Source organism: Stenella coeruleoalba, assembly GCF_951394435.1.
Source record: "Stenella coeruleoalba genome assembly, chromosome: 12".
NCBI classification, from domain to species: Eukaryota; Metazoa; Chordata; class Mammalia; order Artiodactyla; family Delphinidae; genus Stenella; species Stenella coeruleoalba.
This window is the reverse complement of record NC_137158.1, coordinates 42,802,425-42,816,556: the sequence shown is the minus strand read 5'-3', so window position 1 is coordinate 42,816,556 and position 14,132 is coordinate 42,802,425. Positions and strand designations below refer to the sequence as shown.

Sequence of the window (14,132 nt, the reverse complement as noted above, 5' to 3'; positions counted from 1 at the left end):
TTTTGTTTGGTTTTTTTTTAACCCAAAAGTATTTTATATCCCTTCACAAACATTTCAAGGTCCATAACAAATAGAGAGCAACAAACTCATAATGAGATAAGAGTGCTGAGTTAGCAGCTGTACTAACCTTACCTGCTAGCTCGTTGTAAATTACCACATATCATGGACCTTCAAGGTCATTTGCCAGAGTGTTAAATTCACAAAAGTTGAGTCTACTGCAGTAATCTCAACCTGGCTGTCCATCAGAATGATCTGAACAGATTTTTAAAATTGTATATGTCTGAACTCCACCCTCAGTGATTGTAATTACTGACTGTAATTGTCTGTTGTGTTAAGCTATGAACAGAAATGTTCAGAGAGGCATGGTTTTCTAAATACCATTGTATTGCTTATCTACCTTTCATGACTAAAATGAATGGTCTACATGTATTTGCTGACTTGATTTTTTTACTCACACTTTTTCTGTTTACTGGAAACAAATTTTTAATTCTGAAAACTACTTCCTCTCCCTAGGAACTCCTCCTATACTGAATGTCTGAAGTAGGCAAGAAATAGTTGTAAATTTCTACTATGAGATTGCATTTTTTTTTTTTTTCCTGTGGTACGTGAGCCTCTCACTGTTGTGGCCTCTCCCGTTGCGGAGCACAGGCTCCGGACGCGCAGGCCCAGTGGCCATGGCTCACGGGCCCAGCCGCTCCACGGCATGCGGGATCTTCCCGGACCAGGGCATGAACCCGCGTCGCCTGCATCGTCAGGCGGATTCCCAACCATTGCGCCACCAGGGAAGCCGAAGAGATTGCATTTTTTAATGTTATTGTTTCCCTCCTTTGTCACAAATGTTCTACTCCTGGAAAGTTCACCCTTGAAATGTATAATACACCGCTTCCAAAAGTGTGAAACTTTTTAGTATAAAGGAGAAAACTGTTGGCCAAAAACTATTTTATCTGGTACTTTAATTCATGGCATAACTGATGTTGGTAAATTATATGGGTAAAGAAGACAAGCTATATTGACAATTACTTTTTCTGAAAGTTAAAGAGATGGATATATTGTGATAGGTTGACTAATATGTTCCTTCTCTGTCAATGGTAAAAAGATATGTGTGTGTTGTGTCTATACATATATATAAATAGTAAAAGTTTTGTGGTTTAACAAATTAATCTCTAATATTCCATCAAAATTTCTGTTCAAACACCCATTCCTTAGGTATAGACAATGGAAAATGAGGTTTTGTTAATGTTTCTCGTAAAACATTTTTAAATGTTTCAAATATTAATGAAATCTTCTATCATCCACTTTCTAGTAAAAGTTCTCTCCTTTTCATTTGGTGTCCCTGTTGGTAGGAGATACGAATTTTGGAATGGATAAACTGGGATCCATACTAGTTGTCATGTTTATTCTGTCAATCAGGGACATTTATGTGACATCATCTGAAATCTTTCATGTGGTTCTGATGAAAAACAAAAATGCTTTTGAGTCAAAGAGCATTAGTGGGGAATAGTTCTGTAGTTCTCATAAAAAGTAATGACCTCATGGTGTCACCTCTTTTCCTAGCTATGATCCCACTATTGGACTCATGTGGTTTCTCAATTCTATAGTTATGGAAAATTTTTAAACATTCTCCAGCTTAGCAGTAGTTGAGGGCAGGGAGAACAGTATCATTTGCTCACTTTTCAGTATGTTCACCTCCCCTCATCTTTTGTTTTATATATATATTCCCTCCTCATTTTTAAAAACCATCTACGATTGCTGAGATAGATGCCTCTGGGCAAATAATTGCATGTGTGTATGGTTTTTGATGCATCCCCTCTGTTGTCCCTCTGTTATCTTATCCCATCCTGCCCTGGATGTGACCCACATGCTGAAACATTGTACATTCCTTTTCTATAAAATATAATGAACCAAAATATGTAAAATAGACTCCAAAAGTATCTCAATGGAGTTGTCAATTTTGTGTTTCTCTTCCTGTTTTTTGTTTCTTTGTATATACACACAGTATCAATTATGTCATGAATAATTGTGGATTAATATAATACCACTGGTTTTTCTGGTTACCACATAAACATGAAAAATTGTTAAGTAATAAAAATCTTAAGAAAGTTTTCTCTTAATTATTGTGTCTTTTGATACTTCTTTAATACAGCTCTTTAATACTGGAAGGTGTTGAACCACAGAGTACTTGTGAATTAGAAGTGGATGCTGTAGCTGCTGATATCTTAAATCGGTTGGACATTGAAGGTATATACACAGTTATTGTTAATATATGTTTTTATTTTTAAAAATCCATGACCAAAGGTTGGAAAAAGTAGGGAAGAAAACGTTACTAGGGAAGTGAAATTACTTAAAGAAGGAGGATGTAAAATGTTATGAAGATTTTTTTTCTGTACCTCTGATGAGATAGTCATTATTTTTTCATTTATGCTTTCATTCATATGAGTTTGTTTGCATAGACATGAACCTAAAGTAAGTGTGACACTAAATAAATTAGCCATTATAAAAGAATTTACTATGCTTTGCCTTTTAATTTTTTTATTTCCAGGTTATATACCAGGGAGGAGACTTTTAGGTCTGCTGGCTATAATCAAATGTTTGAATCTTATTCACTTGCTGTGTTTTTGGGAACTAGTAGGAAAACTAAAAAAGGAGTAATACAGTAAATATAGGTTGGGATAATTTGTCTGTTTTATTACACAAAGTAGGTAATTGTTTTTCTTAAAAGACAGTATTTTTTTTTAAGTATGGATTTCTTTTCTTTAAGCAAGTATTTTTCACTTTGACCCTTGTAATATTGAAGTATTATTATCATTACAGCTCAAATTGGTGGAAACCCTGGTCTACAGGCCATATGGGAAGATGAAAAGCAACGGCGAAGAAACAAAAATGAAACTTCTCAAATTAGTCAACCCGAATCACAAGGTATAAATGATTTTCTTTTAACTGGATATTTTAATGGAAAAGTTTAAGCCATTGAGTTTTTACTGTGACATTAGATTTTGCTTTTCAAACTACCTTTAAATTTTCTATATATATTTTCCCTATTCTCATTGCTCTGAACCATAATTCTGTACCTCCAAAGTGTCACTCATTGTCTCTCTTCGCATGAGAAATTGACATCTTCATTGGCCTTGGTTTTCACTGGTAGTACCTTTTTCTCCTTTTTCATTCTGTGGTATGTTTTAACCTCTTGTATTTCCAAATGAGCTATAGAATACTTAAAGAAGAGCATGAGTCCCAACTTAGAAACACTTCATTTAATTCATTATGCTTTGAAAATGTCACCCATGAAATTCTGCCCCCATGTTATTTTCTGGGTATGTCATATAAATTCTGACTTTGATTACCTTGTACATCTCTGAAGAAAATACTCATTTTATTTTTTACTAAACCCTGCTATATTCAAAAAGAATTTGAAGGGGCTTAATTAATGCCATGGATACAACAAAAATTTTTAAATAAAGGTAAAAGAATAGAAGACATAATTCAAAAGGCAAAGGTATTTGAAATACAGTAGTAAGCCTATACTGAAGTCCAATTAAAATTTGTATTATAATCTCTTGGACCCTAAAAATCCTTTGATAAGTTTTGAATGCCTTTAATTTCTTTTAAAATAGAAATATTTTATAAAGGGAAAATTTCTAGGTTCGGGGTGTATGATACATTTATAGGTAGAAAATAATGTTTTTCTCTTTTAGATTTAAGTTGTAGAACTTAATCTTAGACTGACTTTAAGTGCTTAATTTCATAGCTTCAGTAACAACCATTTCTCTTTTGTTTGATTTATAATAGGACTACTTTTATGTGGTGTTGTATGTGTCAAGGATAGGAAATTGCTACTATTTTAAAAGCTCTTCTAGGAAAAAGGAAAATATTTCATTTATTTGCTTTCTACATTTTTTAATGCACTTTTAAAATTCAAAGATCACAGGTTTGTGCCAGCAACAGAAAGTGAAAAAACATTTCAGAAGAGACTTCAGGAAATTCTCAAACAGAATGATTTCTCTGTGTAAGTGGTTATTTATTATAGATCTCAGAACTAATTTTATTGCTTTGATATATAGTTTGTTATAAAGGATATGTTTTAATTAAGCAGAACATTATCAGGATCTGTGGACTACAGCGATGGATCCCAGGAGTTCTCTGCTGAATTAACATTGCACTCTGAGGTTCTGTCTCCTGATATTCTTCACTGTACACCGGCTAATATGGTAGAAGTCCACAAAGACACAGAGTTGAGCAAAGGTGAGGTTTTCTTTCAAGTGTACAGAAAATACCATAACAGACATCCTGTGTATCTAGCACTGAGATATAAGTATTTGGTTGAGTTAGCTAATTTTTTTTTTCCTGAGAAATAAACATCATTGATGTAGCAAAGACCTCTCTCCCATTCTTTTACCTTTTCTTCATCTCTAGAGGTAAGCACTATTCTGAAGTTGGTACAAACTGTTACAATATATGATTTTGTGTTTTCTTATATATGTATGTCCAAAACATATGCTATTATTTATTTTTTGTGGTACGCGGGCCTCTCACTGTTGTGGCCTCTCCTGTTGCGAAGCACAGGCTCCGCACGCGCAGGCTCAGTGGCCATGGCTCATGGGCCCAGCTGCTCTGCGGCATGTGGGATCTTCCTGGACCGGGGCACGAACCCGTGTCCCCTGCATCGGCAGGCGGACTCTCAACCACTGCGCCACCAGGGAAGCACATATACTATTATTTTAGGTTTTAGATTTTACATAAATGGTGTCCTACTTGGCGTAGATTAAGTAACTTGCTTTTTTTCATTCAACGTTATGTTTTTTAACAACTTAATTAGGGTATAATTTATGTAACATAAAATTCACTCATTTTAAGTGTATAACTCAGTGATTTATAGTAAATTTACAGAGTTGTACTAACATCTCCGTAATTCAATTTTAGAATAGTTCCTTCTCCTCATAAGATTCTTTGTGTCCATTTGCAGTCACACCTCCAACCCCAAGTAACCACTCATCTTCTTCCTTGTCTCTCAAGATTTGCCTTTTCTGGATATGTCATGTAAATGAAATCATACAAAATGTGATCTTTTGTGCCTTGCTTCTTTCACTTAGCATAATGTTTTCAGGCTCATCCATATTGGAGTATCTATCAGTATTTCATTCCATTTTATTGCCTAGCTAGTAGTGCATTCTACTGATATATTTTATTGACTAATTCATCAGTTGATGAAAATTTGAGTTGTTTTCACTTTTTGGCCCTTAAGAATAATGATGCTCTGAACATTTATGTCTTTGTATGGGTATATATTTTCATTTTTCTTGAGTAGATAACAAGGAAGAGAATTGCTGGATCGTTTGATAAATTTGTGTGTAATTTTTAATAAATTGCCAAACTGTTTTCCAAAGTGACTGCACTGTTTTACATTCCCACCAGCAGTATATGAGGGTTTCAGAAACCCCACGATCTCACTGACACTTGTTATTATCTGTCTTTTTTTATATAGCCATCCTAGTATGTGTGAAACGGCATCTCATTATGGTTTAATCATCATACCCCTCATTAATGATGTTGAGTATCTTTTGTGTCAGCAATAATAACTTTGGAATCTATCCTTGTTCTTACATGTTTCTAGGTCATTCATTTTAGCTGCTGATTAGCATTCTTTTGTAAGACTAAACAAGTGTTTCTGTTTTCTACAACTATTAGATGGTTTTCACTTTTGCACTGTTGTTAACAGTGTTATGTCTGTCACCTTGTGGCCATGTGCAAGAGTTTCTTTACAGAAGACATACAGAAGTGTAATTTGCCAGGTCTTAGGGTGTGTGTATTATACTCTACCTAGATAGCATCTATTCTAACAGGGTTTTTGTAATACAGTTAGCTTATACATGATTGGTAAATAAGAGAATAATTAAAGTTTTACTTAGAAGTCATGTTGTTTCGCATAAAGTTTTTTTAGGCAAGAGGAGCCAGAATAGGAGGAGTAGAATTGCAGGCTTCAGTAGGAAAGGAAAAGCCCTCTTTTCACTGCTGCATTGGCAGCAGGGGCTCTTTTGACTGTATTAAACAACAGCTAGAAATGAGCACCTACACCCACCCAGGGCTTCCTCCTTCCCTGGAGTTGCATCCTAGTGTTGTGCCCTCTGTGACTCATGGCAGGTTTCACCCTCTCCTCAGTACTTTAATGGCAGTCTTCTGGCTCAGAGCTCTATTTCCATTTGCTTTGTCTTAGCATCTGCGAGCCCCATCCTAATCAAAATGTACCCAGAATTTCCATACTATTATTTTCTGTGCATTTTTAATATCTGCTATGACAGCCTCCAGCCACACTGAGCTGCCTGCCTGACTGAGCAGTTTATTTCCTCAGGTACCAATTATTGATTTTGTTAGTGTTCTCATTACAGAGTTGCATAAGTTTTGTCTTAGCCTTTTATTTCCTTATAAGCTCAATTTTAGTGCTTAATTTTTCAGATTTTGAGGTATGTTAACAATAAAACTATCACATTTGGTAGTAAAGCCAGTATTTCACAGTTGCTCTATAAAATGTACCTAAGTTTATATTCCCACGATGTGTTAGAGCTTAAACTTCCCTACATCCTCAACAATATTTGATAGTGTAAGGTGTAAAAATTTTTTGCCATTCTCATTCTTTGAAATCTAAATCTCCTTAGTTTAATCTTCATTTCCTGATTACTAATAAGTTTGAGCATTTGGATCTCTTTATCTGAGAATTGCTTATTCATGTTCTTTGCTCATTTTCTACTGGATCTGTACTCTTTTTCTTACTAATTTGTAGGAATTCCTCATATTTTCTGGATATCAAGCCTTTATCAGTTATATTTATTGTAGAGATATTTTCTCCTCATCTAGAATTACACTTTAAAGTCTCCACAAAATTTTTTTTAGCTTTTTTTTTCGATTTTCTTCCCTTTTCTCTTTTTTAAAGTGTTTTACGTGTCTTCAATTTTAACCTTAAATTTAACAGTTTTTTTCCTTTACTGTTTGGTTTTTGTGCCTGGTTTACAATTCCTTCCCTTTCTGGATGTAATGAAAGTTTTCATCCTTAAGGTTTATGTGTGCTTACAGATTGGTTTTTCACATGTAGGTCTTCAGTTCATTTGACATTTTACTTGTGTATATAGTAAGGATCTTATTGTTATTTATTTTTCTAGATATAAAGAGCTAGTGGTTCCAACATATTTATTGAAAAGTTTTTTTTTTTTCACTGAATTCCCCAACCTCGGTTGTGTTCTCCCATGTTAATGTCATACTGTTGTAATTACTGTTGCTTTGTAAGTAATGATACATATCAGCAGCAGATCTTCCCTATTTAGCTTCAAAATTATCTTATTTACTCTTTTTTTTAATACATCTTTATTGGAGTATAATTGCTTTACCATGTTGTGTGAGTTTCTGCTGTACAACAAAGTGAATCAGTTATATGTATACATATATCCCCATAACCCCTCCCTCTTAAGCCTCCCTCCCTCCCACCCTTCCTATCGCACTCCTCTAGGTCATCACAAAGCACCAAGATGATCTCCCTGTGCTATGCAGCAGCTTCCCACTAGCCATCTACAAAATTGTCGTATTTACTCTTGATCTTTAAAAAAAGCTTTCCCAGGGCTTCCCTGGTGGTGCAGTGGTTGAGAATCTGCCTGCTAATGCAAGGGACACGGGTTCGAGCCCTGGTCTGGGAGGATCCCACATGCCACAGAGCAACTAGGCCCGTGAGCTACAACTACTGAGCCTGCGCGTCTGGAGCCTGTGCTCCGCAACTAGAGAGGCCGCGATGGTGAGAGGCCCGCACACTGTGATGAAGAGTGGCCCCCGCTTGCCACAACTAGAGAAAGCCCTTGCACAGAAACGAAGACCCAACACAGCAAAAATAAATAAATAAATTAATAAACTCCTACCCCCAACATCTTATTTAAAAAAAAAAAGCTTTCCCATGTTAATTTTAAGATCAGATCGTTTTGTTTCTGGGAAGAACCCTGTTGAGATTTTATTGGAAATTTATTGAATTTATAGACCAATTTAGAAACATTTTAAATCTTTCTATATATCAAATTAGCTCATTTATGCACATGATATATTTCTCAGTTTATTTGGTCTTCTTTCATGTCTTTCAATAAAGTTCTGCAATTTTTCTGGTAAAATTATTTTATATCTTTTATTAGATATACTCCAGGTGCCTTATAAATGTTGCAGTTTTAAGTTTAGCTTTCAAAAATTACATCTTCTAATTGCTGGTATTAGGAACTTCACTGACCTTGTGTGTCAGTCTTATATCCAGCAACTTTTATTAGTGCTAATAGTTAATATGTCTTTTTGATTGGATTTTCTGTGTATAGAGTCATCATCAGAAAATAATAATTGTATTACTTCCCTTCCCATCCTTATACTTTTTTAATGTTTTAATGCAGTGCTTAAGAACTTAACGATGATATTAAGTAGATATGGAAAAAAAACGTTTTTCCTGGCTTTAAAGTGAATGCTTTTATATTTCATCATTAAGTATGAAATTTACTACAGGATATTGGTAGATAAACTTTATAATCAGTTTTTTATCTCTTGTTTCTTGCTTCTTAAGAAGTTTGGGGTTTTTTTTTTTTGTTTGTTTGTTTTGCGGGGGGAGGTACGCGGGCCTGTCACTGTTGTGGCCTCTCCCGTTGTGGAACACAGGCTTCGGACGCGCAGGCTCAGCGCCGTGGCTCACGGGCCCAGCTGCTTCATGGCATGTGGGATCTTCCGGGACCGGGGCATGAACCTGTGTCCCCTGCATCGGTAGGCGGACTCTCAACCACTGCGCCACCAGGGAAGCCCGAAGTTTGGGTTTTTTGAAATCATGAATGGATATTAAATTTTACCAAATTTTTTTTCTTGAAAATATTGACATAATCAGTTTTTCTCTTTTATTCTGTTAATATGGTAGTTAAATTAATAGTGTTAATGTATCTAATGTTAAACTATCCTTGCACTCCTGAAATAAATCCTTTGTTGTCATAATGTAGTGTGTTTTTTTAAATGTTGCTATATCTACTTTGATAATATTTTGTTTAGAATTGTAACTTTTTTTTTTTCCAGTAATTGAGAAAGATTCATACTTTGTCCCCATTAAATGCATTGTGGAGCTTTTCATATTTTTCAACTCTCCTTTCAAGAATTTTTATTAGATTGATATAATCTATATCTTAGAGGTTTGATAGATCTCATCTGTAAAACCATCCAGAGTTATATAGATTTTTGTGGGTTGATTTTATGTGGCAGGGGTGGGGGGGTGGGAAGTAAAGGGAGTGGATTTTAAGCTATTAATTCAACTTCCTTAATTGTTACAGGTCTACTCAAGTTTTCTGTTTCTGTTTGAATCAGTTTATATCATATTTTTCCTAAGAAATTATCCATTTAATCTGATTTTTCCATATTTGTGGTATAAAGTTGTTCATAGTATTACTTTAACGTGCCTCTTTTACCTTTGGCACTTCAACTTGTATTTCTAACATTGTTTATGCCTTCTCTCTATTTTGTTGTGATCATTCTTGCCAGTCTTGTCTATTTTGTTATTAGTGTGAGAACCATCTTTTGTTTTCACTGATCTCATTTTTTTGTTGTTTTGAGATGACCTATTTTCTGTGGTTTTTTTGTTCTTTCATTTTGACTAAACACTATTAGGCTTGCTATGTGTGTTAAAATATTTCTAGGATGTGTTAAAAATATTTCTTCCTGAAGCTTCTAACTCTCTTTTAAAAACTGTTGAAAAACACTTAGTTTTAAGTCTGAATATCAGAAGGAGAAAAATAGAACTATTTCCAATTAGCTTTCTTTAAACTGCTTGCCATATTTTGCTATATAGTCTTTTTTTTTAAGATTATTGAGGTGTTTTAAAAATTATTTTTAGCTGCATTGGGTCTTTGTTGCTGCACGCGGGCTTTCTCTAGTTGTGTCGAGTGGGGGCTACTCTTCGTTGCGGTGCACGGGCTTCTCATTTTGGTGGCTTCTCTTATTGCGGAGCACGGGCTCTAGGCGCGTGGGCTTCAGTAGTTGTGGTACGTGTGCTCAGTAGTTGTGGCTTGTGGGCTCTAGAGCACAGTTCAGTAGTTGTGGCGCATGGGCTTAGTTGCTCCGCGGCATGTGGAATCTTCCCAGACCAGGGCTCAAACCCATGTCCTCTGCATTGGCAGGTGGATTCTTCACCACTGCGCCACCAGGGAAGTCCTATATAGTCTTCTTTTCCCCTACTATTATGTGCTTTTTATTCTCTCTCTCCCTTTGATTAGATTATGAGATTCATTTTATCTTCTAAAAATTATTTAATCCCTCTGTACATTAGACCTTCTATAAAAATCACATGGCAAAAGACTTACATTTTAAAATCATGAATTAAAAGATATGGAGAAATATAAAGTTAATGTAAAATGAATTATTTCAAAATAAACTATACAGAATTTTTTTTTCTTTCTTTTTTTTTTTTTTTTTGTGTGGTACTCGGACCTCTCACTGTTGTGGCCTCTCCCATTGCGGAGCACAGGCTTGGGACCCGCAGGCTCAGCGGCCATGGCTCACGGGCCCAGCCGCTCCGCGGCATGTGGGATCTTCCCAGACCAGGACACGAACCCGTGTCCCCTGCATCGGCAGGCGGACTCTCAACCACTGCACCACCAGGGAAGCCCTAGAGAATTTTATTATTTAAGTCGGACAACTTGTCTTTTCTGTTTGTTTTATAAATTTTATTTTATTTTTTGTAAGTGGTAACATTTTTATATTAAAAAAATGTTTTTTTGAAGTATTGTTGATTCCCTGTTGTGTACAATTTCTGCTGTACAGCAAAGTGACTCCATTATACACATATATATATATTCTTTTTCATATTCTTTTCCATTATGTTTTATTACAGGATATTGAATATAGTTCCCTGTGCCATATCGTTGGACCTTGTTGTTTATCTATCCTATATATAATAGTTTGCATCTGCTAATCCCAAACTCTCAATCCTTCCCTTCTCCACTCCCCTCCCCTTTGGCAACCACATGTCTCTGTGAGTCTGTTTCTGTTTTGTGGAGAAGTTCATTTGTGTCATATTTTAGATTCCACATATAAGTGATAACATGGTATTTGTCTTTCAAAGTCTTTCTGACTTACTTTGCTCAGTATGATAATCTCTATGTCCATCCATGTTGCTGAAAATGACCTTATTTCATTCTTTTTAACGGCTGAGTAGTATTCCATTGTATAAGTATACCACATCTTCTTTATCCATTCATCTATCAGTGGACATTTAGGTTGTTTCCATGTCTTGTCTGTTGTGAATAGTGCTTTTATGAACATAGGGGTGCATGTATCTTTTTGAATTATAGTTTTGTCTGGGTATATGCCCAAGAATGGCATTGCTGGATCCTAGGGCAACTCTGTTTTTAGTTTTTTGAGGACCTTCATACTGTTTTCTGTAGTGGCTGTACCAACTTACATTCCCACCAACAGTGTAGGAGGGTTCCCCTTTTCTACACACCCTCTCCAGCATTTGTTATTTGTAGTCTTTTTAATGATGGCTATTCTCACTGGTGTGAGGTTATACCTCATTGTAGTTTGATTTGCATTTCTCTAATAATTAGCAATGATGAGCATCTTTCATGCGCCTAATGGCCACCTATATGTATTCTTTGGAGAAATGTCTGTTTAGGTCTTCTGCCCATTTTTCAATTGGGATGTTTGGTTTTTTGTTATTGAATTGTAGGAGCTGTTTGTATATTTTGGAAATTAAGCCCTTGTTGGTCACATGATTTGCAAATATTTTCTCCCATTCTGTGGGTTTGTTTATGGTTTCTTTTGCTGTGCAAAAGCTTATACATTTGATTAGGACCCATTTGTTTATTTTTGTTTTTATTTCTGTTGCCTTAGGAGGCTGTCCTAAGAAAACATTGGTATAATTTATGTCAGAGAATGTTTTACCTATGTTCTCTTCTAGGAGTTTTATGATGTCTTATATTTAAATCTTCAAGCCATTTTGAGTTTACTTTTGTGCATGATATGAGGGTGTGTTCTAGTTTCATTGATTTACATGCTGCTGTCCAACTTTCCCAACACCACTTGCTGAAGAGACTGTCTTTTCCCCATTGTATATTCTTGCCTCCTTTGTTGAAGATTAACTGTCAATACATGTGTGGGTTTATTTCTGGGCTTTCTGTTCTGTTCCATTAATCTATATGTCTGTTTTTGTGCCAATACTATGCTGTTTTGAGTACTGTAATTTTGTAGTATTGTCAGAAGTCTGGAAGGGCTATGCCTCCTGCTTTGTTCTTTTTCCTCAGGATTGTTTTGGCAATTCTGGGTCTCTTATGATTCCATATAAATTTTAGGAATATTTATTCTAGTTCTGCGAAAAATGTCATGGGTATTTTGATGAGTATTGCCTTAAATCTGTATATTGCTTTGGGTAGTATAGCCATTTTAACAATATTAATTTTTCCAATCCAGGAGCATGGGATATCTTTCCATTTCTTTGAGTCATCTTCAGTTTCCTCTGTTAATGTTTTGTATCAATAGTTCTCAGCATATAAGTCTTTCACCTCCTTGGGGAGGTTTATTCCTAAGTATTTTAATTTTTTTGATGTGATTTTAAAAGGGATTGTTTGTTTACATTCCCTTTCCGGTATTTCATTGTTAGTGTAAAGAAATGCAACTAATTTCTGTATGTTAAGCTTGTATCCTGCTACCTTGTATTCATTTATCAGTTCTAGTAGTTTTTATGTGGAGTCTTTAGGGTTTTCTATATATACTATCACGTCATCTGCATATAATGACAATTTTACCTCTTCCCTACCAATTTGAATACCTTTTATTTCTTTTTCTTGTATGATTCCTGTTGCTAGGGCTTCCAATACTATGTTGAATAGAAATGTTGAGAGTGGGCATCCTTGTCTTGTTCCAGAGTTTAGCAGGAAGGCTTTCAGCTTTTCATCATTATTATATTGGCTGTGGGTTTGTCATAAATAGCTTTTGTTATGCTGAGGTATGTTCCCTCTATACCCACTTTTGTAAGAGTTTTTATCATGAATGGATGTTGAATTTTATCAGATACTTTTTCTGCATCTATTGAGATGATTATGTGGTTTTTGTCTTTTCGTTTGTTGATGTGGTGTATCACAATGATTGATTTGCGTATGTCGAACCATCCTTTTGACCTTGGGATGAATCCAACTTGGTCATGGTGTATGATCTTTTTTACGTGTTGTTGGATGCAGTTTGCTAATATTTTATTGAGAATTTTTGCATCTATATTCATCAAAGATATTGGCCTGTAATTTTCTTTTTTGGGTAGTGTCTTTGTCTAGTTTTGGTATCAGGGTAATGGTGGCTTCATAGAATGTCTTTGCGAGTATTCCTTTCTCTTCAATCTTTTGGAAGAGTTTGAGAAGGATTGGTATAAGTTCTTCTTTGTGCGTTTGGTAGAATTCACCTGTGAAACATCTGGTTCTGGACTTTTGTTTGCAGGGAGTTTTTTTATTACAGATTCTGTTTCACTTCTAGTGATCAGATGATCTGTTCAAGTTATCTGTTTCTTCTTGTTTCAGTTTTGGAGGGCTGTATGTTTCTAGAAGGTTGTCCATTTCTTCTAGGTTGTGTAATTGTTCATAGTGTTGTCTTACGGTTTTTTGTATTTCTGCAGTATCAGTTGTGATTTCTCCTCTTTGATTTCTTATTTTGTTTATTTGGGTCTTCTCTCTTTTTTCTTGCTAAGCCTGGCCAGAGGTTTGTCAGTTTTGTTTATGCTTTCAAAGAATCAGCTCTTGGTTTTATTGATTTTTTTCTATTTTTTTAAATCTCTACTTTATTTCCTCTCTGATCTTTATTATCTCCTTCCTTCTGCTGACTTTAGGTTTTGTTTGTTCTTCTTTTTCTAATTCTTCTAGGTGATGTGTTAGATTGTTTATTTGAGCTTTTTCCTTTTTCTTAAAGAAGTCCTGTATCACTATGCACTTCCCTCTAAGAACTCGTTTTACAAATTTTAATGTACATTGATTTTTATCAGAGTAATATTACTGTCTGTACATACTAGGTAGGATTTAGAGACTAAAGAGATTGTAAATATTTAGTGATTCACAGTTTCAGGGTTTTTTGTTTTTGTTTTTTTAATTACTCTGTATGACTAGTTAGATATT

General features: G+C 35.1%; 1 protein-coding gene across 5 annotated transcripts in view; it reads left to right on the top strand.

The window, feature by feature from the left end:
- The window catches only part of REV3L (REV3 like, DNA directed polymerase zeta catalytic subunit), a 230,608-nt gene that overhangs the window by 114,960 nt on the left and 101,516 nt on the right, over nucleotides 1-14,132 (top strand). For 4 of the 5 annotated variants that reach the window (XR_013830767.1, XM_079939298.1, XM_079939295.1 and 1 more), the window contains 4 exons: nucleotides 2,144-2,238; nucleotides 2,812-2,916; nucleotides 3,919-4,003; nucleotides 4,088-4,239. Coding sequence is in view for 4 of the 5 variants with exons in the window: in XM_079939298.1 (XP_079795424.1) it covers nucleotides 2,144-2,238; nucleotides 2,812-2,916; nucleotides 3,919-4,003; nucleotides 4,088-4,239 (437 nt within the window). In the remaining variant the exon portion in view is untranslated. The remainder of the gene's footprint in view (nucleotides 1-2,143; nucleotides 2,239-2,811; nucleotides 2,917-3,918; nucleotides 4,004-4,087; nucleotides 4,240-14,132) is intronic. The other variant, XM_079939296.1, reaches the window with a different exon arrangement.